At 56.5% G+C, this 27,449-nt stretch overlaps 1 protein-coding gene across 3 annotated transcripts; it reads left to right on the forward strand.

The window, feature by feature from the left end:
* Positions 1–1,125: 1,125 nt before the first annotated feature.
* TRMT44 (tRNA methyltransferase 44 homolog) lies at positions 1,126–25,512 on the forward strand. 3 transcript variants are annotated; one of them, XR_009540449.1, is made up of 11 exons: positions 1,126–1,781; positions 3,415–3,529; positions 6,441–6,660; positions 8,580–8,648; positions 9,449–9,556; positions 10,786–10,857; positions 13,976–14,082; positions 15,451–15,634; positions 17,516–17,785; positions 20,114–20,230; positions 24,788–24,925. XR_009540449.1 is itself a non-coding variant. In XM_060148787.1 (11 exons), exons 1-11 carry the CDS (start codon positions 1,151–1,153, stop codon positions 25,015–25,017), a joined length of 2,259 nt encoding a protein of 752 aa, XP_060004770.1. In that variant the 5' UTR covers positions 1,126–1,150; the 3' UTR covers positions 25,018–25,512. The 3 variants fall into 3 exon arrangements, 2 of the variants coding, with proteins under 2 accessions (XP_060004770.1, XP_060004771.1); XM_060148787.1 differs by having other exon boundaries at positions 17,516–17,921; positions 24,788–25,512; XM_060148788.1 differs by lacking the exons at positions 20,114–20,230; positions 24,788–24,925 and adding an exon at positions 18,134–18,596 and having other exon boundaries at positions 17,516–17,921.
* Positions 25,513–27,449: the final 1,937 nt, after the last annotated feature.

Here is a 27,449-nt window from a genome sequence, read left to right on the forward strand (position 1 = left end):
TTTTGTGGTAATTTTTTATGGCAGCCCTGGGAAGGCAATACAGACAGCATGAAGATCAACTCCATGGTCAAAGACTATGAGGTTTAGCATTCATTTATCTTTTACGTAATTCAACAGACATTGCTCTTCTCTCTGGTAAATCACATGATCTAAGTTAGTTTTCACTCCTTGATTCTGACAGAGACCCTTTAGGGAAAATCCCAACTGAGGGACTATAATGTACAAAAAGAATGAAGAATCTTTGAGGTTTTCGGGATATCACTAGATTCTGCAGACTGTGCAGTTGACGTTGGCCTAAACCCGCAGTACCCGCCCTTCTCTGCTCCTCCTGGGAACACGCAGGTGACAGGTGACGTTCACCTGTCCTAACAGACACCCCAGGGCAGCGGTCAGACGCAGGAACGCAGCAGCTGCAACTCTCCCACACGAGAAAGCACGCCAGAGTAAAAACGGAGACGCGCGAGCTTTCATTAGAAGACAACGCTGAACATTCACAAACGGAGGCTCCATGACTTTGATCGGTAACAATACGGAAACAATCAGACGTCGGATGCAGGATTGACCTTTATGATTCCATAAATACACCACCTCCAGAATTCTCCAAAACTCAGCTCTGGTCATGTTACTATCCGGCACCGACACCCTTGGATGTTTCCCTGGAGAATAAAGCAAAAGTTAAATTCCTCAGCCCCCAGAGTGAAGGAAGTCAGAAAGAGAAAAACAAATAGCGTATATTAACGCATATATGTGGAACCTAGAAAAATGGTACAGATGAACCGGTTTGCAGGGCAGAAATAGAGACACAGATGTAGAGAACAAACGTATGGACACCAAGGGGAGAAAGCGGCGGGGCGTGGAGCTGGTGGTGTGATGAATTGGGAGATTGGGATTGACATGTACACACTAATATGTAAAAAATGGATAACTAATAAGAACCTGCTGTATAAAACAAAATAAAATTAAAAAAAAATTCCTCAGCCCCGAACTCCCCAGCCGAATAACGATAAAGAACCCAAAGCAGGAAAGGAAGTGGGTCCGTCTTCTTCCCTTTCACTTCCGGCCGCGGAGTCCCGCCCCCATGACGCAAACACGCCGCGCCGTAACGTGCGTCATCCCGGCGCGCCTCCGAGGCTCTCGGCGGAGACAGAACATGGCGGAGCTGGGAAGGGTTGCAGTTCGCGATCCGGATTCGCTGCTCCCTGGGGGCTTCTGGGCGGCGGTGGCCGTGTGGGTGGAGAGGCCGCAGGTGGCCAACAAGCGGCTGTGTGGCGTTCGCCTAGAGGCCCGGCGGAGCGCCTGCTTGCCCCGGGTCGAGCATTCCGGCCCCCGGCCGAGCTCAGGCCCCGAGCCGGAGGAGCGTGCCCCGGCGGGATGCGGGCCCAAGGAGAGGCCGGGACACGGCCAGTGTTTCCCCGAGGGGGGGCTGGGCCCTCGGCCGGGCGCAGTCCCCGAGCAGGGCCCCCAGGAGAACCAGGGCCGGCGCCAGCAAGGGGAGGACCAGCGGGAAGCAGCCAAAGCGCCTCTGCTCTCTGGGGCCCCTGGGCAGCCCGGCAAGGCTGGAGCCGGGGAGGGCGACTTCCCCGCCCCGGACCTGGATTCTCTCTGGGACGATTTCTCCCGGAGCCTCGCCAGCGGCAATCGAGAGATGCTAGCCTTCTTCACCCGCTCCGGGGCGGAATCACAGCTAGAGGCTCAGCACGAGCTCGACGTGATTCTCAGAACCGTCATCCCAAAAATGAACGCGCATTCTTGTGCTCCGAAGAGAGAAATAGTCGTGCAAGGTAAGAGTATTTCTGATAGTGGCAGGTGTCAAAGATACATAGAGCCGGACACTAGTGAAAGTGGCAAGGATAGGTTTTAATTGGTAATGCACTATCACAGTAGGGGGAAGAGTCCAGCGTGAACTGAACTCCACTGCGATTTGTGCAGAGGTGACTGGGCTTTTTACAGGGAGAATGAAGGAAGAGGATGGAGCGGTAGAGCCCGGGAGGTGAAAAATTAACCAGAAGCAGGAAAGGTGGGGATCAGTCCCTGTGACACCATCTGGGTTTGCTAACTGGTGCCTGTGGATGTTAGGACCTCCCCTCCCACAGAGGCGGTCCCAGGGGCTCTTGCTCAGGTGTGGGCTGGAACAGTCTATTCTTCTCTCAACCTTGAGTTTTTTCAGGTGGGCACTTTAAGGGGGCCTAGGGTCATGCTAGGGATGTGGCCTTGAGCTGTGACAATGTTTGTTCAGGTCTTCATAGGCCAAGGTTGAACCCTAATTGAGACAGGCCTCAGAGGAGCCTGCCTAGAGTTTGGTCCCGGGGAGAATCTCTCGCAGAGGCTGCAGTTAGATTAAAAACCAGCCAGTAAGTGAAAAGGCACTAAAGGCACTTAGTCTGCCAGTTTCCTTGCCATGCCCCAGGGAGGTTGTAGATTTTTCATTGTTTTTGGAGGGGGCACGTAGAAATGTGACTCCTTAGTACAGAGGGTGGGGTTGTGGATTGGGGTGGTGTCTGGAAGGATGGGGAAGATGGTGAAGGAGCGCTGGACCATGAGTGGTAAAGGGATGAGGGAAAAGGCCAGCTCCTGGGCAGCTCGTGGAGGCCTCCCTACATCTCAGAGCTGCACCCGTGCCGAATTTGACTCACGCTCAGAGCCTCATTGACTTCCCCTGCTGCTGCATCTTTTCTGCCTCTAGCTGGAGACGGTTCTCAGCTTTTCGGGGCTCACATGGCTAGACGGGGCCCACCTGTGTAGTCCAGGATACTCGCTCTCTCTTCCGAGGCCCATAACCCTCTTCACATCTGTAGAGTCCCTTTTTGCCATGGAACAACTCCGTGTGGTCACAGGTTCTGGGTATCAGGGTGTGGGTGTCTCTGGAGGCTGTTCTGTCCACCACAAGCAGCGCTGCTGAATTACTACTGGTGGCTGCATACCCCCTCCCCGCCCCCCAGTACTGCGGGCCTCTGTGCCCCTGTAAGACTCTTCGCGGGTGTTCCCTCCTCCAGGAGGCCCTCGCTGACCCTGCTGCCCAGACTAGTTCAGGAGCCCTTCCAGCTTTTATCACCTTTTAAACTTCACCTCTCCTGGCCTGAGGAGATGAGCGCATCAGTGCCCACGAGGCCTTCAAACGTGGATGTCTGCATTCTCACATGGGCTTCGCAGAAGAGCAGGGCGGGCTAAGCCTGTCCTCTTCCCCTTGGTGAGCACCACTCCTCCACGGGGGGGCCCTTTCAGGACTACGCTCAGCTTGGCGCGGTGCAGGCTTGGGGATGGGCCGTGGCCAGGACGTTCGCTGATGTAAATCGAGTGGGGAAAAGCCCTGGGGGTTGAAGGCACGGTGGATTCAGTACTGTTTTTTTAAGACCGCTTTTGATGAGACTCTGAACTAAGCACTTTAATCGATTATCCCTATCTTTTTCCCCCCAGATGTCCTCAATGGAACCGTAATTTTTTTACCTTTGGAAGAAGACAGTGAAGGGAATTTAAAGGTTAAGACGAGCAACGTGTATCAAATTCAGCTCAGTCAGAGCGAAGGAGAATGGTAAGGACCGAATAACTTATTCTTCTCTCAGTGATTGATGCTTTAAATCAATGATGTTTTTAAATTAATGAATTAATTATTTTGGGGGCTGCATCGGGTCTTGGTTGCTGCGCACGGGCTTTCTCTAGTTGCGGCGAGCGGGGGCTGCTCTTCGTTGCGGTGCACAGGCTTCTCATTGCGGTGGCATCTTTTATCGCAGAGCACGGGCTCTAGGCGCACGGGCTTCAGTAGCTGTGGCTCGCGGGCTCTAGAGCGCTGGCTCACTAGTTGTGGCGCCTGGGCTTAGTTGCTCCATGGCATGTGGGATCTTCTGGACCAGGGCTCGAATCTGTGTCCCCTGCATTGGCAGGCGGATTCTTAACCACTGCGCCCCCAGGGAAGTCCCCAGTCAGTGATTTCTTTAGGCAGCTGTAAGATTCCGGTCACCAAGGAGCAGCAGGGACTCCCTCTTAGGCGGTTCGGGTTTGTGGGAACGTGCTTTCTAGTTGGCATTTCCCTGACGTGTCCTTGTTCCTGTTGGCACCTGGGTGGTCATAGCCTGGCTGGAGGGCCCGTGCATTCGTGTAGCCTTGATGGTTAGTAGCACCTGGTTCTAGCACCGAATCCAAATAAACACAGTGCATTCGTTGTTCTGTTATTTCTTACCCCTTGGTAACGGGTGGTAAGTGGAACCTTCTTTTTTGTTGTCCACTGAGGCTCACGGGGTCTTAGACGTAGCGGGTGTTCTGTGATGTTTATCATAAAAGCAGCAGTTTCATCCGTTCCCTTAATTCCACGTGGTGTTTGGGCCTGTCTGGACAGTGTGAAATTTGACTTACTTCCATTTGGTATTTTTTAAATGAAAAAGTCAGAGGAAGGTTAAATCACTTGCTGTTCTTCTGCTGGTGTTTTCCTGAGAGCCACATGCGTCTATTCTTTCAAGACAGCCTTGGGGATGGGCTTTGCCCGTGGTTTCATAGGGAGCTGAGGGGTACATTGGGAATAGCTTGGTTTTGGAGTCACATAGACCTGCGTTTCCCCACCAGCATTGAGCTTGGGTACGTTGCCTCTGTGGCCCTCAGTCTTCTCATCTCTGAAACGGGTTTAATCATCTTTGAGCCCCCCAGGAGGGGGCTGGGCCGGGCTTCCCAGGGACCTGTTGTAGGCTTACACGCTGGGTGGGGTACTCAGGGTCGGCCGGGGTGAAGCCTCTTGCCGGTTGTTAAATGCTCCCCAAGGGGCCTTGCCCCGAGGCCCTTTCCTCTCCCCTGGAGAGTGAGGGCAGACCCTGTGGGAAAGCCGGGTGTGCCCGTGTGGGTCACCCAGGGGGTGCCGATGGCGGAGCTGCGGGGTGAGCGCTGGAGGCTGCTGTCCCCTCGCCTGGTTGGGGAAGCCCGGCCCGAGTCCGGCCGCGGCAGGCGCTCAGTGTGGTTGATGCGGTGGAATCCCAGCCCCTGTTCTCCATGAGCTTCCGAGTGCCCGGGTGGCTACTCCCCATCTTTCCCGGCTGACATCTCCTGTCGTTGCCCTGCCGGGCCGCTGTCACCTGCATTGCGTTGGGAGCTGGCCACACCGTGGGGCCAGGTATGGGGCCTTCTCAGCAGAACACGAGTTAAATGGACGTTTGGTGGTTGCCACCGTGGGATGCAGCACTCCTGGTCCGTGCTTGGCTTCAGCAGGACTTCGGTGTGCCCACCGTGTGCTTGTGCTGGGCAGCTGGGGGTCAGCAAGGCCCGGGAGAGACAGGTGAATGCTCTAATGCCAGGTGGTGCTGAGTGCTGGGCAGAGAAGTAAGAGGTGGCTCAGGCCTCTATTCCCGGTCCCTTCATTGGCAAGGGCAGTGCTGTGCCCATCGTACCAGGGTGGGCGGGAGAGGCCCCTGAGGCCTGAGCGGGTGAGGGGGTAGCCGTGATGACCCTGGTGACACCTGGGAAATAGCGTGGGGCCCAGGAAGAGCAGAGGAAAGGCCCGAGGCCATCAGCCCCAGCAGGATAGCTTCCGAAGGGAAGGGACGGGAAAGGTGAGCGTCTTGGGGCGTGTTTCTCAGTGGACACTTGGCACCTGTTACTTGTGGGAGTGAGCTGTGTCCCTTTGATGCGCCTGCTGGCAAAAGCCTGACAGTCGTAACTCCCACCAGACCGGCGACCCCTTGCCCCTGCCCCTGGCCCGCGCCTGCCTCCAGCTCTGCCCCGTCACCCAGCCGCCTGTGCTTCTGGACGCCACCTCCTTTTCTGTGCGCCAGCAAACTTGATGCCTCTCCCCTTCATTGCACTGCCTGGGCCGCAGCCTCGGTGGATGTGTTGTCGTGACCTAGGCCCGCGGGTTGCGCGTTTACTCGGCGCCCAGACAGCGAGCGCCCGCCGTGATCAGGCACTGCTGGGGCCGGGGTCGAGCGGCGAACAGAACAGACAGGGCCGCAGCCTCTGCATTTTGGTGGCAGAGGACACACGGTGACCTAGAAGGACTGTGAGCCACAGGGACTGTGTATGTGTCCTCAGCTTGGTGACCGAGCGCTCAGCTTCCTGGATGGGAAGTACTCAGTGGACCAGCATTCTACATCTGGGTAGCACATGTGAAATGTATAAAACCTAGAAAAGTTAAAGAAATCCGTAAACGTTTTAGCATCTAGCTAATCGGTGCATGAAGTGGGAGGTGAGAGGAACTTTGTCGTTGGGCTGATGGGCTTCGTAAGATGTGTAAATGCATTTTAACAACGTTTGCAAGAGAGGAGGAACTCTTTCTGCTTTTTAAATGTGTTTTTCTCTGTAGGATGAAAATTCTGTAACTAGTTGCAGATTGTCTTGTGTTTGGGGTACCATATTTTGTCATCGTAGCTGTCTTAATTTCTCTCTTCTTTTGGCAAAGAAATGTGTAATTTGAAAATAAGAATTGAAACCAGCTGTGCTTACTCATATCTCTCTTATTTTCAAAGGTTCATATCTGTTTTAATTTTCTGTCCAGAAAGATGGCATTCAGATGGCATTGTGTATCCCAAACCCACCTGGCTTGGAGAAGAGCTGCTGGCCAGATTGGCCAGGTGGTGTGTGGAGAGCAGGCAGAGTGGGTTCAAAAGCACCCTGTCCCTCATTTCCATCATGAAGTACAGCAGGGTTCACCAGGCGCTTAAAGAGAAGTATAAAGACATGACCAAGGTAATTCTGGGCAGAGACGTCTGTGACTTTCCCCACCCCCATTGAAACGAGGTGATGTACCAAGCTGCTCCAGGTGACGTTGTTTCACCTGTGTGCTACAAATGCAGACATTAAGTCAAAACGTACCCACCCAGGGCCCCACATCGCAGCCTGGACTTTGACATAGTTAGGGATGCAGACCATGAAAACACTGGCAGTTACGCTGTGGAAAAGGATTTGGTTTTCGTGTCTTGTTTTGTTTTGGCACGTTACTATTTTTTTTCAAGAGAACAAAAGGAGAATAATTTAATTTAAAATAATTGAATATTTAAATACTAAGTTACCATAATTCTTTAGTATAAACATAAAGGTATTTGAAGAAAATATATGAAAAATTAAAGTACAAAAGCATAAACTTCCAAAAAGGAGACCAATTTTGTAAAACGTGCTTAACTTGAAGATGTAAAAAGAAGGTAACCACAAACATCTGTGTATTCACACCCAGCTTAAGAAATAAAGTATCACAAGCATATCTCCATTTATTGTGCTTTGCAAATATTGTAGTTTTTACGAATTGAAGGTTTGTAACGGCCCTGCACGGAGTAGGTCTATTGGCACCGTTTTCCAACAGCGTTTGCTCACTTCGTATCTCTGTGTCACATTTTGGTAATTTGCACAATATTTCAGACTTTTTCATTATTATTATGTTTGTCACGGTGACCTGTGATCAGTGACCGTTGATGTTACTGCTGTAACTCACTGCAGACTCAGGTGATGGTTGGCATTTTTAGCGATCAAGTATTTTAGTTTTTGGCTGCCCCAGGCGGCTTAGGGATCTTAAGTCCCCAACCAGGGATTGAACCCACGCTCTCTGCTGTGAAAGTGCTGAGTCTTAACCACTGGACTGCCAGGGAATTCCCAGCAATAAAGTATTTTTAAATTAAAGTACGTCCATTGTTTTCTTAGACGCAACGCTATTGCACACTTAATAGACTACTCTGTAGTGTAAACGGAACTTTTATATGCACTGGAAAACCAAAAAATCTGCGTGACTCGCCTTACTGCAATATTTACTTTGTTGGGGTGTCTGGAACTGAACCCGCAGTATCTCCGAGGCGCCTGTGCTAACAGAGTTGAACCTACTTTGTACTCTTCCTGTTCGTATCTCCCTTCCTTCTCCTAGAAGTAACCACGGTTCATCGTTGCCACGTGTTTTTGTGTCAGTCCCCTCTTGCTGTGTAGCAGAGCATCCCCCAGCGTCTCAGGCGTTCCCGCTGGGGCTGGCTGGCCTCGGCTGGCCTCGCCTTCTCTCCCGGGTCCTGGCCTGGCGCTTTTTCATTATCTTACTGTTTAGTACCTTTAAGAAGGGACGTCTTTATTCTTCCAGCTTTTAAAATTGTCCTTGGCGAGATGGTTCGTCCAAACTCTCTAATCCACTAGACTGGAAACAGAAATCTGAACGTTTAGTATTGGCCATCGGTTTTTTTCTCATCTGCCAAACTCCGTTCTGCACGTTACTGATGTTAGTAACGAGGCCTCACACGTGCACAGCCAGTATTTTCTAGTTTCACAGTACCTGCTGGTCATCCTGCGTGGTAATTAAGGCAGAGTCAATCCCCGCTTTACAGATCGGGAGACGGGGACAAACAACTGAGTGACACTCCTGACAAGTGACGGCGACTCACTGACAGACCAGAGGGTGCAGCACTGACCTCCTGACCCCTGCGCCTTTGCTTCCTCGACCCCCCCCCGCCCCTCATTTCCTTGTCTGTCATACTTGTCTAGATAAGTGACGAGGGTAGCATAGCTCAGCATTTTCCTCTGATGCCCAGCGGCCCCACCTAAATGTCTTACAGACAATGTCTTTACTCCACAGTCTTGCTTCAGACTCCACACACAGATGTGGTGAAAACTTACACATGCCCTTGCAAATGTTGTAGGTGTGGCCTGAAGTAACTGACCCTGAGAAGTTCGTGCATGAAGACGTGGCTCTTGCTGCCTACCTGCTGGTAAGGCTGAGCGGGCTGAGTTTAGGTGGAAGGGCGGGAGGTTGCTGCGGGTAGCTCAGGACTTCTACAGTTCTGTTGGCCAGGGTTGGTTACACAAGGGATTTTTTTTTTTAACTTTGCATGGTGCTTTTGCGTGAATGTAGAACGAGTCTGAATTGTGAAATGTAACGTCAGGAATTGAACTGAAGCAGTGCCTTCCTGATTAGTAGTCAGCGCGGAACACGGAGATGCTGGCTGCGTTTGGGAGCTGCCGTCGGGGCCCATCTGATGCGCGCATGCCTACCCAGCAGTCCTCGCGTTCGGTGTTTCCAGTTCTAGACCTTCTCGGCTGCCTTGCTGACCACCTGGATCCGGGCAGGCCTTTAACTTCGTAGTCTTGATTTTCTCATCTATGAGATGTTTAGAGGAGACACCTTGCAATTGCCTTTCAGCCGTAATTCTCTTAGTCTTCGAAATAACATTGCTTCTCAAAGTATACAACACTTGAAGAATTGAGAGAACGCCTGAAGGAACTGACAGTAATCTGTACAGCTCTTGCCCAGAGATGACCACGTGAACGTGGACTCTGGGAGGAAGAAGAAGGCTTTGATGCCCGCGCAGCATCCGGCCAGGGCCGTGGGCGGGTCCCGCCTCGCTCTGCTCACCCGGGCATCACATGCGCGGAGGCCCAGGGCCTCGGAGGAGGCCGCTCCTCCTGTTGTGGGAGAGGATCTGCAGTTCCAGGTGGGGTTGTGTCTGAATTACTCTGGGGTGAAGTGAATCACAAACTGACTTTGGTTTTTTTTTTTCTGTTTGCTTAGATTCTGTGGGAAGAAGAGAGAGCTGAGCGGGGAGAGACAGCCAGGCAGTGCTTTGTCGACCTCGGTTGTGGGAACGGCCTCCTGGTCCACATCCTGAGCAGAGAAGGGGTAAAGCATGCTTGGGGCCGTTTCTTGTACCTTCGCTAGAGCGTCTTCAGGCCCAGCACAAGGTCTTTCTCTGCTGCTCCGATCGGGATTCAGAGGTGGCCTGGCTGTCGGCATAGTGGCTGGTTGCGAACTCTGTGGGGCGGGCAGCTTGTAAACAGGACCAAAGACAGCGGTCTCGTGAGACTAGAAGAGGGTTCTCAGACACTCGGCCTGCGGAACAGCACGCTTTCAGCAGCTCTGATGTTTTTGTTGTCAGTATTTTCTTTGGAAAACCCACCATTTCAAGGCACAGAGGGGAATAAAGGATAAGATGGGTTCTGCCCTAGAGAAGTTTAGATTCTAGCTCAGAGGACAGTCAGGCACCCATGTATTGTATTGATACACATACACATGTAAAACTGTGATAGTCAGTCTTGCACCCATTTTCTGGATTGTGAAGCAGAGGCATTGAGAGCTGAGAACAGCCCCGGCCCTGGGAGCAGTTCAGGACTCGCAGGCGTCAGCTTTCCCCCGGCGTCCGGCGAGGCCAGTGCACTGGGTGCAGCAGCGCCGTCACCTGGCCCAGTGAGCTTCGTGCTTGAGAGTGACAGTGGGGATTGAAGCCCAGTCGTGGTGACCCGAAGGCTGGTTTTCTTGTGACCGTAGCATCCTGCCTTATGGACAGACACATTTGTCCTCACCTGTGGGACTTTGGAATGGGGTTGTCAGACAGGGCTTTCTGAGGTGCTTTGTAAAAGAGTGAGGCTGCAGTTGTGACCCCTGTGAACAGGTTGTCTGTGGGGTGTTAGCGCATCTGGTGGTGACTAGGAGCCAGTGGGTGGAGACATGGGGGTGGGGCCCCGGGAGAGCTGCGTGTGGTCAGGGTGCGCTGGATGAGAACGACCCTGAGGACGAGGCTCGTCTGGGGGCTGGAAGAGAAGGTGAGCCCAAGAGCTGAACTTGACCAGCTCAGAGGAGCCGTCTCCCTTTCCGGGCAGGTGTATTTCCCAGGGCTGCGTGTGGCCATGGAGGTGTTTGCACGCCTTGGCTCTGTTCCCCTTCGCGAAGCCTCGGCAGCACAGGTTCTGTCTGTGTCCCGCAGGACGCAAGTGTCTGTTCTCAGCAGCCGGGGAGCTGAGGGTCTCCTGCACTTAACGCGGGGGGTGATACCTGCAGAGTTCGATCTGTTCTTGCTAATTTATTGTGGTGTACTGACCTGGACCTTTGATTCTTGAAATTCCTCGTTTCAGCATCCAGGCAGAGGGATTGATGTCCGAAGGCGAAAGGTTTGGGACATGTACGGACCAGAGACACACTTAGAGGTACTGGCGCTGTCCCTGCCCTTGACCTCAGCGCGGTTATTTGAAGGGGTGTCTCTGTGTACGGGCCAGTCAGAGATGCTCATAACCACAGCAGTCCACATTCGTCTTAGTGCCCTGAGACTGTAGAGGCGGATGAAGCTTTAGACCTCCACAGCCTTCTGGTTAAACCGAAGGACGGATGCCGGAGCCGGAGGCGTGTCTCCTCCCCCGGGTCTGCCGCAGGCCCTTTGCATCTCCTGTGGGTGCCCGAGGGGGCTATTGGCTGCCTGGGTGGCGGGGGCGGAGGACGACCCCTCCTCTGCATCTCCTCTGGTGCCTGGGACAGGCCGCATGTTCAGACTTCCGCTAGGCAGTGGGTGCCCACCCTGCCAGGACCGGGCCGGGGCGGGGGCACCATGGGCGGTCCCACTCTGTGAGCAGCATGGCCAGGAGTGGCCTCCAGCAAGACGGCGAGCTGGCGAGGAGTCGGCGGAGGGGAGCACAGTGGAGTGGCCGGACCGGGCTGCACACGCGCAGCCGTCCAGCGAGGACGGACAGCACACCTAGCCTCGGTCGTGACCGCGGGGCTGCAGGGAGCCCCGTCCGCCCCGCCGTGGTCCGGAGCAGCTCCAAGCCATCAGAGAGGGGGGTCTCCTCCACAGCACCCCGCGGCAGGTCAGGGCTCTAGCATTTCCCGGTGTTGGTCTCTAAGAGCCTAGGCCTCCAAGCCGGCGGGGGAGCGTGGCGGTGGGGCTGCATGCTTGGCCCCGGGGCGCCATGGGGCCTCTGCTGTCCAGCTGCCCGCATTGCCTCTAGACCCTGTCCCCGAGCGAAGACGCGCGGGGGTGACCGGGACGCGACGTCTCATCCGCCCGAGGGCAGGATGCTGACCGGAGAAATGGAAAGGGCATTTGCTTTTCGTCGTGGAGAATGTCCGGAATATACCGAAGTGGAGAGATGCCCGCGTGCCAAACCCCAGCAACTCATCGGCCGCCTCAGCGATTCTTTGTCTCATCCCTCCCCCTCCGCGACCACAGCATCAGCCCAGCTGTGGTTTCCAAGCAGATCTCGGGTATATCATTTCATCTGTGAAAAGAAAACGAAAGTTTCAAGACTTATTTGGATATTTTCTCTTTGCCTTTCTATTAAAGTTGAGAATGTTATTGCAAAATATAAAAACATTGGAGGAAGGGAGGTTCATTGCAGCTGCCCGACAGCTTTTTATTTGCTCAGTTCCTCATTATATATTTATACTCTGTTTTATGCTACAAGAGTTTACATTTGCTTGTATATTCATACATTACAATAAATTAGAACATTTAAAAAAATTCTCAGGTTTGAGGAATGGCGGTAAACCAGATGCAGCACCAGGGCAGGCTCTGCAGCCACATGCACAGACCACGTGTCCTCACACAGGTAATAGAATTGGGCTCTTGAATTTCGATGAGGCTGATGATCAAAGCTAAGGGAATAACGTGGTTGATTCCCAAATCCCCTGTGTCCCAGGAGAAACAGCAAAATAATTTCTTTGGGTAAAAAGTTCACACAGCAGTTGAATAGGCTCTGTTTAAATCATGACCCCAAGGAAGAGCTGGCTGACACAACGTGCCCCTTGGAGAACAGGTGGAAGATTCTGGTTCTTTATTCGAGGTTCCCTGTGGAGTGGGGGAAACCCCACCCATCACTCAGTGAAGGCCTGCTAGTAGGAGTGCTGTGTCTCACCTCTTGTGCATTTTTTTCTCGTTACACCTGGACCTCTGGTTGCCGAGCTGGAGGAAGAGTCCTGCATCTTCCCGTGTTAAATGTGAGGGTGGAGGCTGGCAGGTAGACAGGTAGAGCTTTCTTGTCTAGCATGTTGTTGGAAAGAAAACTAAACGTGATTGTGATAATTACTAAGCGTAATTCGTTTTTGTAAATATAGACCATTTAAAGAGGCAGGCAAATTTAAATGTAGAATGGGTGGGAAGAAAGAATAAATAGTATTAAAAGTTTGTTTTTGATAGTATCAAAAGTTTGCCTACTTTCGAATTAGCATAGACCATTTTCAGTATTTCACTGAAATACTGTTTTCAGCATTTTAATATATGTGAAAATAGAAGCACATATGCTTATTCAAGAGCCAAAAAGATTAATTTAAATTCAATTTTTATATCCGTCAGCTTTGCAAAACACTCTCGTGGCCTTCAAAGTGAGGGTTAACATCGTGTCTCCCCCATTTGTTCTGACCGAGAACTAACACGTCTGCTTACTTGCCGTGGGGATTCATTCTTCAATTCTAAAATTAGTGGATTTTGAGTGGTTATATAGTCTCTCTTTCCAGTTTTTTTTTTAACCCTTTGTTTTACATTGAAGTATAGTTAATTTGCAGTGTTGTGTTAGTTTTGGCTGTACAGTCTCCAGTTCTCACTGACATCTTCACCATTGAGACTGTTGACTTTGATAATTAATGACGGCCTGCTGATTAGCAGAAAGGATAAGGTGTTCACTTAAAGTTCTTAAATCCTCAAAGCAAGCCGTTCCCAGCTTAACTACAGACACGATCACAGTGGTGAACATGCCTGTCCAGTGGGTAAAAACTTGCTGTCTGAGAGTTCACAAAAGGTAATAGTGTAATAGCAAAGGCTGGTGCACACTTCTGCAAATTCTTCCTATATTTTCTCTTTTCATAGAGGCGCTCATTCCGCGGGTTGTGTAAGTGCATCAGGGTCTATGTCAAGTCAGCCTCAGACCTCCCAGCTTTCCGCTCACCCCTCTGCAGGCCGTTTCTTGCCCCTCCTCCTGTCAAAAGTAAAGTGGTTCACATGTCCCCTGTCTCCTTTAGCTGCTCTTATATTTATGTAAAAAGGCTATTTTTAATATCAAAAGAAGATGAGCGTCCGGAAGTGTTGTTGGCTCATCGGCGCAGAGATGATGCTAAAAGTTGTCAGGAGCCGTGCCCTCGGGCAGGCCGGGCTGGGCACACACTTCCTCACTCCTGGCCCAGCTTCCGCCTTTTGCAGATGAAGACCTGCAGCCCAGAGCGGCTGAGACCGGGCCGGGAACAGCTGCGGTTCTGCAGGGGTGGTTGCGTTTGTTGTTTCCCTCCGTGCTCTGATTTTATTTACTACACGTTCAGGCTTGTTCTGTGTCTTTCTTGTAGGAAAGTGCAATCACACCAAATGATAAGACCCTCTTCCCGGACGTCGATTGGTTAATCGGAAACCATTCCGATGAACTAACGCCATGGATACCTGTGATTGCGGCCAGGTGAGTAGGTGGAGGTGTTAGCACAGTGGTGGCTGGGGATGTTTTGTTGCCTAAACCTCGCTGTCCAGAACTGTAGCCACTGGCTGCTTGGGGCTATCGCGTACTTGAGATGTGGCTGGTCCAGATTGATGAGACGATAATCTGTTGGATATATTGGGTTAAATTTAAAATAAATTCCACCTGTTTTATTTTGCTATTGAAGATACGGATACTAGAAAATATAAAATTATGTATGTGGTTCACATGTTCACATTATATTTTCGTTGTGATTACTTCCACAGTGTTTATATCCAGTGTTGAAAGGTGTGTTTTTCCTGATAGCAGGAGGGTTTGTCTTTCAGAGTAGAGACCTCTGCTGAAATGTTTTGTCTCAATTTTGGGCTCTCTGCCTCGGGCAGACTTCTTTAGGATGCGCGTTACCTTGCTGCCCTTTCACATTTCATTGCCGGGTCTCTTTTATCCAAGGTTCTTTTGGACTGTTCTATTTATTTATTTTTTTAATGCCCTCCCCACCCCTTTTCTTTTAGGTACAGTTGATTTGCAATATTATATAGTTTCAGGAGTACAACGTAGCGATTAAAAATTTTTTGGTCCTACTCTATTCGTAGTTTTCATAAAATATGTCCTGTGTTCCCTGTGCTGTACAGCATATCCCTGGGGCTTATCTGTGTTATACGTAGTAGGCTGTGCCTCTTACTCCTCTACCCCTGCCTCGCCCCTCCCCGCTTCCCTCGCCCCTCCCCGCTTCCCTCGCCCCTCCCCGCTTCCCTCGCCCCTCCCCGCTTCCCTCTCCCCTCCCCGCTTCCCTCTCCCCACTGGTGACCACGAAGTCGTTCTCTGTATCTGTGAGTCTGTTTCGTTTTGGTTATTTTCATTCGTTTTGTTTTGTAGATTCAGCAGACAAGTGATAACGTACAGTATGTGTCTTTTTCTGTCTGACTTCATTGCACTAAGCATAACACCTTCCAGGGCCATCCTTTTGGACTGTTTTACAATAATACAGGTCAAGGAGCAAATCATAATCTTTTTTGTGCTTACCTCTGAAATTTCCTGTCCAACAGCTGAAATCTCCAAGTACTTCAGAAAGTTTTAGATTACAGTTGATGATCATAATTGCAATAGAAAAAAATATTTTTAATAAAAGTAATTAGATTCCTATTTTATTGAAAAGATGCTATGCTGCATTGTTTCTAGAAATTAAATTGGGGAAGGCTATAATTCTTCTTTTTATATAAAAAACAAAATGAGCCAGTAGCACCTCGTTTGCGTTTTGCCCGGGCACACCGTTGCCGCGTGGCTTTCTGAGGACTTTTCTTTATTGAATCTCTTTAAGACTGTGGGTTTCCGTGTCGCTGATTGTCTTTGAAGGTCCTCCTACAACTGCCGCTTCTTCGTCCTGCCCTGCTGCTTCTTTGACTTCGTTGGGAAGTATCAGCGGAGGCAGAGCAAGAAGACCCAGTACCGAGGGTACCTGGATTTCATCACCGAGGTGGGGTCGACCTGTGGCTTCCACGTAGAGGAGGATTGTCTTAGGATTCCTTCCACCAAGAGGGTGCGTCCTGGTCACCTGGGCTGTCCTCGGCGGGCGACACCGAGGTGTTTAGATGGAGAGCTTGGGGCCGTCCTTGTCACAGAACCGTAGACGACACTGGGACGGTTGCAGGTGTGACTGTCCCAGAGGTGCCCTTGCTGATCCCAGCATCCCCGTCCGTCACTGGCGGGTCCAGAGGCTTGTTCTGCGCCTGCAGATCCCTGCTTTGCAGGCTGTCTGGCGCTTCCTTCTCCCGCCCTGTGGCAGCTCTGCAGGAACCCTCAGCAGGTCTTCATCCCTTTTCCAGAAACTGTGACTGCCCCGCGGGGACCCTCCCAGAGTGGGTGTCAGCTTGGCTTCTCTACAGGTTTCTGGCCGTAGTGCTGCCTGGGGCTGAACGCTCTAACTTCGGACTTAGGGTCCCAAATTACAGGCTGAAATGGCTTCAGAAGCTCAAAAGGATTTCACATTAAGAGGCTTATTAATTCAGATTTGCTTGAAATGAACTTTTCCAGGTAGAAATTGACCCTTGCACTGCCTGTGACCCTGCCAGGTGGTCGGGGCGACCTGCTTACCACGCAGGGGGCTTGAACTACTGAGAGAGTCAGGGGAACCATTGACATTGGTTTCATTAATCTCTGTTAACTTTCTTTCATGAGACTCTGTGGACCTCAGTGCTTTTTGTGAAAAACGAAACACAAAAACCTGTCACCCGATCTCAGCTTGATTGCGTGACGGTGGTGAAAAGGATCGAAGGTTTGAGCTTGACTCTCGACTTGCCACTTCCTGGCAGTGCGTTCGGGGGCACATTACAGACACTCCCTGCCTGTGTCCTCACTGCCAACTAGGGAGCAGCAGCTTGCCGCCGGTGCTGGGCCCTCGCTCGGGCTCAGCTGCCTGCGCTGGGCCCCTCTGTCGGCTTCAGGTACACTGCTGTCGCTGCTCAAGGTCGTTTGGGAAATGGCCTTTAGGGCTCACCTTCAGAGCCTTCACGTCATTCTCTTACACGTCCTCTGTTTTGGCAAGTCAGTCTTCTGAGGTTGGATGGAATTTTGCTGGAGTTTGGGTCACGTAGGTACGAGGATCCTACAGTTTTGATGTTTGCATTTGCTATTCCGTTACTGGTTGCTGGAGACCACGGAGCATTGCTTAATCTCTCCGAACCTCAGGTTTCCTATAACTGGAAGGTTCGGGGATCAGGTGCAAGTGCGGGTGTCCACACACAGCAGCTGTTAATTGAGGACTGATTACGTGCCACGCCTTATTCCACGCACACAGAAGGTGTCACCTGCCCGAGATCACACATTTAGCAGGTGGCACAGCTGGAGAGCAGTGAGGAATGGCTCTGATGCAGCCAGATTCGCCTTCATCGGGTTCAGGCCCGGAGAGGACGTCCAGAGACGCTGTACCCACTGCAGCCTCGCTGGACGGGGCCTGGCTCTCCCCGGGGCTCCTGAGGGCAGCCTTCGTCTGGACGTGCGAACGGGGAAGGGGACAGCGTGAACTGGACATCCCCGCCGTGCCAGGTGCTCTGCTAGGTGCACACGTGCTCCTCGCTCTGGCAGCGCTGCCCCTTGAGAGCCCTGCAGGGTTACCGTCAGGGTCTGTGTGTGGGGCGGAAGAGGGGTGCAGTGGGGTGCGGCTGGTTGGCTCAGTAAAGGTGACCTTGGTCTGTCGTGTTGGTTAGGCGCTGTGGAAGTCAGGAATGAAGCTTCTTGTGGGCTTTTGCTGATAGTATATTAAGTCATCGGTTGGTATGACTTTTTAAAATAAGGATTCCTTTCATGATAGGTGTCGAAGACTTTCGTGGAATTTATTCTCCAGAACAAGAGAGTTCCCTGGAGAACGCTGAGATACTATTGGAACCTGCTAAAGTACTTCCTGTGCTCTTTTCACGTGTAGGTGTGTCTCATTGGGAAATCCAGAACATACCCGCCCGCTGGAGAAGATTCTGTGGACGAGCGGAGAACCCGCTACATTAACAGCAGGCGGGGCGGTCCTGTGAGCCCACCTGGCCAGGTCCCTGCCCCTCGTCCACCCGGGGCCGCCGCCGGTGGTGCCGATGGCCCCGAGGGGCATGGAGCCCTGGACGCCGGGGCCGGGCACACACCGGAGTCCCCCGCCGAAGGACTCTGGCTGTCTGGATTTCGCCCCAGAGAAAAAGCCAAGCGCGTGAGGAACTGTGCCGCCCTCCCTCGAGATTTTATTGGCCGAGTGGTTTTGCAAGTGGCGAATCTGTTGTTGGGCAGAAAGCAGTCAAACGTGACAAGCTTTCAGAGCAGGAGCGCGACGGCCTGGAGTCGGGGAGGTAACGGGCACCCTGGGTCAGAGCAGGAGCGCGAAGGCCTGGAGTCGGGGAGGTAACGGGCACCCTGGGTCAGAGCAGGAGCGCGAAGGCCTGGAGTCGGGGAGGTAACGGGCGCCCTGGGTCAGAGCAGGAGCGTGAAGGCCTGGAGTCGGGGAGGTAACGGGCGCCCTGGGCACTGGCTGGGCTCCAGGCAGGGGCTCTTCTCTTCTCAGAGCCAACTTCAAACTGCGGTACGCGGGCCTCTCACCGCTGTGGCCTCTCCCGCTGCGGAGCACAGGCTCCGGACGGACGTGCAAGCTCAGCGGCCGTGGCTCACGGGCCCAGCCGCTCTGTGGCACGTGGGACCCTCCCGGACTGGGGCACGAACCCGTGTCCCCTGCATCGGCAGGCGGACTCTCAACCACTGCGCCGCCAGGGAAGCCCCCTTTAGTCATTTTTTAAATATTTATTTGGCCGCACCGGATCTTAGTTGCCCACCTGCGGGATCTTCCTTGCGGCGTGCGGGATCTTTAGTTGCAGCAGTGGGCTCTTAGCTGCGGCATGCATGTGGATCTAGTTCCCTGACCGGGGATCAAACCTGGGCGCCCTGCACTGGGAGCGTGGAGCCTTAACCACTGGACCACCAGGCACGTCCCTGTGTGGTCATTTTTAATTAAATGTCAGGAGGAGTCTTCATCATTTTTGTCACGTCATTAGGAGTGTGCAGATGGGCTGAGTGAAGGAGCTTGTTGGTGGGCTGCTGCCCGAGGGTGCTGTAGGGCTTCCTGAGCAGCCAGGCGCTCGCCCTCTGAGTTTTGGGGTCACTGGAGGAGATGGAGGCCCCACCCTCAGCCTGTTGGGGATGCTGCCCGCTGGCCCCGTGGGTGGGCCGACCCAGGGAGCGGTGAGCAGTGGGTCCTTCTCCCCCCACAGCGTGGATGGTGCTCTGCTGAGTCTCTCTTCATCCTCACGCCCCTCCCATCCCTTGTGTACGTGTGGTGCGGCAGTGCCCTCGAGCTTGACCCCCTCCAGGGATCACCTGACCCTGGGAGCAGCTGGTTGGGAGAGCCTCTCTGGGAACCCGGTGGCGGCCGTAGCCAGTGCCGCCCTGGTGGAGGGGGCTGACTGTCCGCATAACTGCGGACAAGGCCCAGCTGCCTGGGGAGTTCTGTGGGTCGGCACCCCTTCCTCGGTGCGCCCTGCAGAGGCGGGCCAAGGTGGAGAGGGAGGATGCTGCCTCGGGGCTCGGAGCGGGGCCTCGAAGGGCTCAGGGTCCTCGGACCTGCGGGCGGCTCCGAAAACATGGACTCTGACCTTTAATTCCCAGGATGGTCCTTTCCTCTGCGGGGTCCTTTGGGAATGACTGTGCCCAGGAAACGCTGGCCTGTGCCTGGGGTGGGACGCCCTGATAGTGAGCAAAGATGGGGTCTCTACCTGGGCTCAGTTTGGGTGGGTAGCGGTGGCTCCGATGATGATGGGGTCTCAGGCCTGCCCGCCCGTTGGAAACGTCGGAGAGCCGGGGTGCCGTCCTGCCCGGGTGGGTCTCCAACAGCCGGGCTGGTCTGAGGTACTCCCACTGCCCCGCCCGGCGTGAGAAGCCTATCCCGGCGGGGGCGGGGGGTACCCTCAGCCTCGCAGCTGCACGCTCCGCCCTTGGTCACTGGACTTAGTGACCCCTGCCCCAGCGTCAGGCTCGGGACCCCCAGTGTGTTTGAGCCCTGCGCGACGTCAGTGAGCGGGTCTGTCCCCAGGACCTCACTCATCCCAGGCTGGGGTCTACCCTCTGCCAGGCATGGCGGAGGGGACGCCGGGTGGGAGGTGGCAGGCTCGGGACACGCGCACGTGGAAGGGTGAGAGGCAGCGGTGCGGAGCTGCACGTGCGAGCCCACATCGTGGGGCTCTAGGCTGGGGGTGGGGGAGGAGGCCAGGCTTCTGGGCCAGGATTTAATTTTCCCCCGGACTTCCCGTCTCCTCTCAGAAGGGGTTCCAGGTGGCTGCGAGGCGGGCTTGGCGCGTGGAATGGCAGTCCCCGCCCCGAGCAGCGGCTGGGCCACGCGGCAGGGCTGACTTGCTGTGTCTGGGAGGCTCGGGGGTCAGAGACGGCGCGCGCGGCCTGACATCTCAGGTGCGATGGCTCTGCCTGCGGAGTTCCAGCAAGCTGTGGATTCAGTTTAACTAAAGTTCTCACGTGGGGGAAACCCTGTCTTCAACAGGGAGCCTGTCCTTGGCGGAAGTGGCCGGGGAGCTGGACAGGGAGACACTGCGGAAGCTGAAGCGGGAGTGCGGGGGCCTGCAGACGCTGCTGAGGAACAGCTCGCAGGTGTTCCAAGGTGAGGGGTTGGGCCGGGACTCCCTCGGTTCTCAGCACCCGAGGACGGGCTCCACGCTTCCCGAGGCAACGCGAAGCTGCTCTCGTGCAGATTCTACCACCTTCCTCTCCTGCCTTCCCCCCTTTTATTTAATGAAATAATCCTTATTTGAGAGGAGTTTCAGAGCTAGAGGACAGATCCCCTCACGTGCATCTCAAGTCGCGCAGGATGTGGGTTGCCCCTCTGCTTCTCTGATGCTGCCAGCCTCTGCCCGGCACCCCGGGCCCAGCCCCCCGGACCCAGCCCCGCCCTGTCCAGGACGCGCCCCCTCCTCCCGTGCTGGCAGGGCCTCCCGTCGCTGGGGAGCTTTTCCGGGTGGAGCTTCAGTACTTGCTGTGCTTTGGCCTCTGGCTGAGCTCCCAGCCAGGCCCTGGGCCTAGAGGAGGGAGGCCTCCCCACCCCGGCCCGTGTGTCTGCACTCCCCCTCCCCACACACACTGGCGCCCTGGGATCCAGGTGGGCGGAGGGAGGAGGGCCCGGGGCCTGCGTGCTCTTCCACGCAGGCTGCAGAGCACCGCAGAGCGCCGCAGAGCGGGGCGCCGCCGCCCCTGCCCTCCTGGAGTTTGCAGCCTGACAGGGAGGGGAGACGTCGCAGATGTTTACATGGGCACCTGGGGTTCAAGAAGTTCTGTGTACACATCCGCCAGAGGGTCCATAAGTCGTCGTGTTTGCTTCTTAAAGCTTTTTCCCCTTTGTCTTTGTGGAAGTATTTTAAAGCACATCCCATCTGACACGCTAGTCACCCCTAAGTACTTCTGTGCGTGGCTTTAAAAATAGTGGGCGTCTTCTTGCATCACCCTAGTGTCGTAGGTGACATTCTCGCCCAGGGAGGCCTGGCCTCACCTCAGACAGGCATCAGGAAGGCTTCGCTTAGGAAATGACATCTGAGCTGGGACTTGGTGAAGTGAACAAGGAAAACACTTCAGGCAGAGGGAGCAGCGTGTGCGAAGTAGCAGGATGGGGCCTTGCTGAACGGGGTGGGGGCGGGGTAGGTGGGGCTGGCGGGCTGCAGCCCCCTGTGGCCGTGAGGGGGACCTGGGCCTCTGTGACGGGCAGCGGCGCGCTGACTCGCTGTGATGGTGGGAGGAGCAGGCCCAGCTGCCCCGTGAGCTCGTGCAGGCGGCCCGAGAGGCGGCCGGAGAGCAGTGCCTCAGGCTCAGCAGCTGCGTGGATGCAGAGCGGGGCGTCCGGCAAGGAGGCCGTGCCTGCCTGACACCCCCGTCCGTGCCGGCGGCTGCACGCCCAGATGACAGCCTCCCTGTCCCCACCCGTCCCCAGCGCCCGGTGGGTGGGTGGGCACTCCCTTGGGACAGGTGCCTTGGGGGTCTGTGTGGGGAGGGGTTAGGGGCCCTGCTGGGCTGAGGCCTTTGCAGAGGTGGGGAGGCCACTGTGGCAGCACGGAATAGAAGTCTGACCCGAGGGCGCTGGCCAGCACTGGGCCTGAAGGCCTTGTCCCGCGCCCCCGGGATGTGGGCCAGTCCCTCCCCCCGCACCTTTGTACTCCTGCCGCCAGGGTGGTTGCCCCGTGACGGGGGGCGTGGGTGGAGGGACCGCGCACGGAGATGCAGAAGCACATCTGCCCACTCCTCGGCCTGTGCACCTCCTCGGGAGGTGAGTGCTGCCGCCTTGCGGCCCCACCTCCTCGTGTGCACCTGAGAGCTCCGTGCGCGCCGCCCGTGTGTGCACCACCCCGAGGCACACACACCTGTACCACCTGCCCCTTGTGTGTGCACCTGAGAGCTCGCGTGTTCACGCCCGCAGCACCTTCGGGGGCCTTCCAGAGCTAACGTTGGTTTTCATTTCAGCTTGACCTCAGTCGGCTAGATGCTGCTGTTGCTATGGCAGTGAGCCCCGCAGTGGAGCTGGCGGGTCCAGGGTTGGGGGCTGTGGAGGGCAGCCCACTGGTGGGCGGAGAGGCAGGGGGCGGGTGGGCCTTGCGGCTGGGAGTCCCTGCCCAGCTGGGCTGCACCGCGTGGAGCTTTCGTGACTGACATTCGCTGTGCCCAGGGGGCTGCTCTGCTTCCTACTGTTCCCAGCACGGTTTTCTGTTTGGTTTCATGAAAGAGTGTTCTTTTCTCCCCCATCGTAAATATGCATGTGTGCGATTGGTTTTCTGTGCGGTTTGCATCGCTGAGCGCGTTTATTTTTGGAAACGCTTCTGAGTACGAGGCTTGGGGGTTGAACTCCAGTAAACATTCTACACCCAGTCACGCAAAAAATAAGCACCAAAGCTGGGTCTTATCTCGTAGGAGATTTTTTTTAAAACTAACATGGTTAGTTTTACACGACTGAGGAGGTGAAAAGAGTTTCAGATGCTTCAGTTCCACCTGCCCTGAGCACCTTGTGGGCTGGGCATGTGCCCACGCTCAGCCTTGAGGACACAGACGCAGCTCAGCGAGGTCGGTCCCTGGCCCAGGGTCTCCGGCGAGCTTGGGGGCTGGGCCGGCCCCCCGGGTCGAGAGGGACCCTGAACTGGTGCTGCTGAGAGTGCCGCGCTGTCCCGGTAAATTTACCTCCTTAGTGGGATTCTGGAAGAATCCTCAGCCGCTTCCTCAGGACACTGTGGCTCAGGTGACGTCTGTGGTCAGAGACAGCGGGGGAGCCCGAACAGCAGGTCCACTGAGTCTGAGGGACTCACGCTTTGGGGAGGAAGTGGGCGCACAAATGTTGGGTGAGAAGTGAGCTCCGTAGAGCACATTTTGTGCCTGTGATTCACTTAAAATCGGGAAGTCTGCTGGTCTGGCCTGCCAGCCGGCTGGAGGGGCGCAGGCAGAGGGCACGGGCCTGCCCAGACTGGGGGCGGGGGCCTGTCAGCCGGCCTGGCCCCCCTCCGCAGGGCCACCCCTCATCACCAGTGCCTGCTCCACAGGCCCTACGAATCCTGCCTGGGTCCCCTTCCCCCGACCCTGCAGGGATTGCTCCGGAAACGTGGTACGGCCGGTGGAGGGCCCGCTGCGAGACAGCCCGCCCTGAGGGAGCGTGGACGGGCCAGCCTCTGTGGAGGGTGAGGGTCTGCACTTGGCTTTGGCCCCAGTGAACCCCTCACCCTCTCGCCCGGACTTCTCTTGAGCCTGTCCAGGCCGTCAGGGGCTTCTCGTCTTTCTGGGGCACCCACGGCGGGAGTCTGGGGGAGTCTCACCTCCCAGGCTCCTTTGCACACGGCTGGGGCGTGTCGTTCCTGGCTGCGCCAGGAGGGGCTGCTGTGGGAGCGCCTGTGGAAGGCGGTGGCTGCTTGCCCAGCTCCCGGGCCAGGACAGCCGAGCTCTCAGTGTCTGCCTGGTGGGAAGCAGGGCCGGCCTGGCCCTTCCTAGGTGCTTCTCGGCCGCCCCCTGAGGGTGAATCCCTGCGTTGTGTCCCTCGTGTGGAGAGGCACCTCTGCGGTTCCTTCCTCTGGTTTCAGGGGACAGTTTTCAATAAGCATCAGTCTGCAGAGACAGACAGTCTCGTGTTGCTGCAACACGAGGCAATTTGAAAGCGAAATTCAAGCGTGAATGCACACTTTCAAGTTTTCCTTAGAAGCTGGAGAGCCAGGTTTGTTCAGTGAGCTTCCTTTATTTCTGCCGAGCCTTTCCGTCTCCAGGCGGCTGTACAGCTTCCAGGGAAAAGCAGGACGGGTTTGGTTGCTCTGGCCCCGTCCCACGTGGGGGTGTTGGCGTCTCGGGAGGAAGTGGTCAAGCGGAAGCTCCCAGCGCGGCTTCAGCCGAGTTGGGGCGACTGGTTCAGGAGGCGTTTGGGCGGCCCCGGGCTCTCCCCGTGCACCGCCCTGGGGTCCTCCAGCCGCCCAGCTCTGCGGCCACCCCGCCCACACAGGTCCCCCCGCCGCATCTCAGCCCCCTGCTGCTCTGTAAGGGCCTCCCGCCCTGCCCCTGCCGACAGGGCTGCCGTGCCCCTACCCCCTACTTCCCGTTTACGTCTGGGGGCTCTGCCTGTGACCCTGCTGGCCCCCGCAGCCGGCCCCTCGTCTCCACCTGCCTGGACAGGGCCTCTCCCCCGCTCGCTCCGCTCCCTCCTTGTGATGCGGACGCGTGCCCTCGAGGGCCAGTGCCACCACGCGGACGTCCTGCCCGCGTCGGGACCACGCTCGTGGTCGGCGTTGGCCTTGTTCCACGAGCCGGTGCCCACGAGTGGCCACGCCCGGGTCCCGTCACCAGCAGGACCTCAGGCACCAGCTCTTTGCCGTCCACCTGGCGTGCGGCAGCCCCTCCTGACGGCTCCCAGCCCCAGGCGCCTGCACCTGGTCCTTGCTCCCCTCGGCCCCTCCCTCGTGCGTGCGTGCGTGCGTGCGTGTGTGCGTGTGTGTGTGTGTGTAGGTGGGACTGCAGGCCGTGGGCGGGTGGGGGGCTGGGGCCACGGCCCGGGATCCCCGCGCCTCTCCCCCTCCCGCCGCCGGGCCTGCGGGGGCTGCGTCTCCTGTGGCCGCACCCCGGCCCTGGACAGCTGTCCCCACAGAGCCCGGCCGCCTGCCCAGCTCGCAGTTCACGCCTCGGCTGTGTCTTTTCTCTTTGTTCCCAACCCCAGTTGTGAACGGGCGAGTTCGCATCCGCGACTGGAGGGAAGAGAGGCCTCGGAAGGAAAAGGAACCAGAAGCAAAACGGAGGCAGTTTTCGGAAACGTTCAAAACCCGCATCTGTTGGTTTTTCGCTCATCACCCTGACGGTTGTGTTCTGCCTTCCGACCGCTGCCCGTTTGCCCACGGGCCTGGGGAGCTGCGGCCGGCCACCACCAAGAAGAGCGAGCAGCCTCTGTGAGCTGCTCCGCCTGCGGGAGGCCTGGGGCGGCGAGGCCGAGCCCGAGGGCAGCTCCCAGCTCCCCCGAGCGCTGCGCTTCTGCCCTGGTGGCGTTCAAGGTCGTTTTCCTTCCTCCTCGCTCCAGCTTCTCACAGGGGACGTGCTCACGCCCCACTGAAGCTACAATCACTCACACCTCCCCCGGCCCTGTCCCAGTGCTGGGTTGGTTTTAAATGTGGTCGCCCTTAAATGTGTTTAGCATCTTTACATTGGGAAGAGAGAGTGACAGTCTCGTGGTGTCTCGTGGCTCAGGAGGTGCAGGAAGTGCTTGAACTGGCCCTTCTCCAGCAGGGTGGCCGTCCCCGCCAACCACTAGCCACTCCGGGGTTGGCCGCCTCCTCCTGCCGTAGATCTTCTCCCCACAGATACCGTTAATTCTCATTCCGGGAAAACAAAAATAATCCCCAGATCCTGATGTGCTTCTATTTAAAATTGTGTTTGTAGGTTTACACAAAAGGCCGTGTCGGTGACACTGTTCTGCCCCTTGATTTTCCGTGGAACGTAGCCGGCGGCCTTTTCCTTGTGGAGTGTTCCTCCTGCGGGATTCTCCGTTCATTTGTGAGAGATGAGAAGGAACCCACTCCCTTCCGCTCCGTGCAGCATGGCTGGGACGGGGGCTGCCGCGGGGCACAGGGCCCTGCGCTCGGGAAGCCCTGGTCAGCTGGGAGCCCCCGGTGCCAGGTCGAGGTCAAGGACAGGCCAGCAGGCGCCTGGCCAGCCTCCAGGAATGGGCAGAGTTGGCCGGGTGGGCACATGGGCTGTGCCTGCCTACCAGCCGCCCAGCCTCTCCCTTGCGTGAGGCCCCGCGAGGACCTCCTGGAGGGCCTGAGTGGCTACAGTGACGCCGCTCCGGCCGTGGTTGGCTCGGCCTGTGCAGATGGGGCCATTCTGACCAGTGAGGTGGGTGGGGGACCACTGGGGCTCCCGGGGGCGGTTTCCTGCCTGTGGAGACCCCTCCTGGTGTAGCAAGTCAAGGGGGCAGAGCCAAGCTGGGAGGAGCCCAGGTTCGCAGAGTCTCTGAGCTGTTCCTCCCAGAGCCGAGGGGCCTCCATTCTCGAGGCCGCTGAGCTGAGGCTGCTATCGCTTGCTGCCCGGGACGGGCCCCCTGGCCTCCCTGCGTTGGCATCCTCCCCCCTTCTCCTCTTGGAAGGGGAGCATCCCTGCGGGGTGAGCCCTGGGGCTGCCCCAGGCCCGCCCCACGTGCAGGGTGTGCCCCCCAGGCAGCCCGTCTGCCCGAGCCGGCGAGCCCCCGCTCTCACTTTCCAGTACGAGGGTGATGCACTGCGGCCACCGTAGCCTGGGTCTGCAGGATCTGCACTCAAAACCCCATCCAGAGCTGCCTGTCCTGGGGCAGGCGGGGTGGCCCTCAGGAAAATGAGCTGCACCCCTGCCCCCAGGTCCCGGGACAGACATCTTGTCCTGAAAAGCCCCAAGGGTACGTTCTCAGCCCCGCGTCCTGTTTGGGGTCAGGGAGATGACCTCAGCCCTCCCTGTTGCCCCGGGGACACCTGCTCCAGCTGGCGGCGTGGTCTCTGCCTGTCCCGATGGGGGCTGCCCGGCTGAGAGCTGCGCTGAGCGGGGCGCCACGCCTGCAGTTCCCCCGTGTGCCACCCAGCGTTGCCGAAATGGCTGCGCTGGGCCGTGTCACCCAGCTCCAACCTCTGGGTTCCGGGAGCCATTTCTTACCAGCCCCCAGGACTGCCGTGCCCTCTGCCCAGAGGTCACCGTGGCGTTGGGCGTCACACACGCTATAGCTTCGCAGCAGTGTGCCACACGTCTGTGGGTGCACAGGCCAGGCGATGGCTGAGCACGGTGGCCTGGCTGCGGCCTGCCCCGAGGACACGCCAGGTGATGGCGCTGAGCCTGAGCGTCTTGTGGGAAGTGGGCTCTCGTGAGCGCCCACAGGTGGCTGTGAGGTGGACTAAACCAGGCCCACGCGGTCTAGCCGCAGGCCGGGCGGCGTCAGGGTCCACAAGCGGCCTGTGTCCAGGTGGCCCGGCCTGAAGTCCCATTTCCTACGAGGACCCAGGGAGCCCTGTGGGCTCATAGGTGCGTGGCCCTGCAGCTCTCGCCCGTCCCCAGAGCCTGGCTCACCCCGTCTGCCTCGGAGGAGGTGCACCAAGGGGAACAGAGTGGTTACCGTAGTGACTGGCCTGCCACCAGCTGGGGCTGGTCGGGGTTAGCAGGGCAGGAGGTGACCTCCCAGTATCCCGAGGGCTGGGTGGCTGTTAGCCTGGTGGCTGGTGCGTTTAGAGGCCGTGGGCTGAGTCGGTGCTGGTGGTGGAGTGAGACCCAGAGGGGAGGGTCCTGGGGGGTCCTGCGGGCAGGGGAGTGACCTCAGGTCACGTGGCACATCTTCCAGGTGCTGTCCAGCCTCTCTCCGTCCTCCACCC

The sequence above is a fragment of the Lagenorhynchus albirostris genome, chromosome 4, assembly GCF_949774975.1.
Source record: "Lagenorhynchus albirostris chromosome 4, mLagAlb1.1, whole genome shotgun sequence".
NCBI lineage: Eukaryota > Metazoa > Chordata > Mammalia > Artiodactyla > Delphinidae > Lagenorhynchus > Lagenorhynchus albirostris.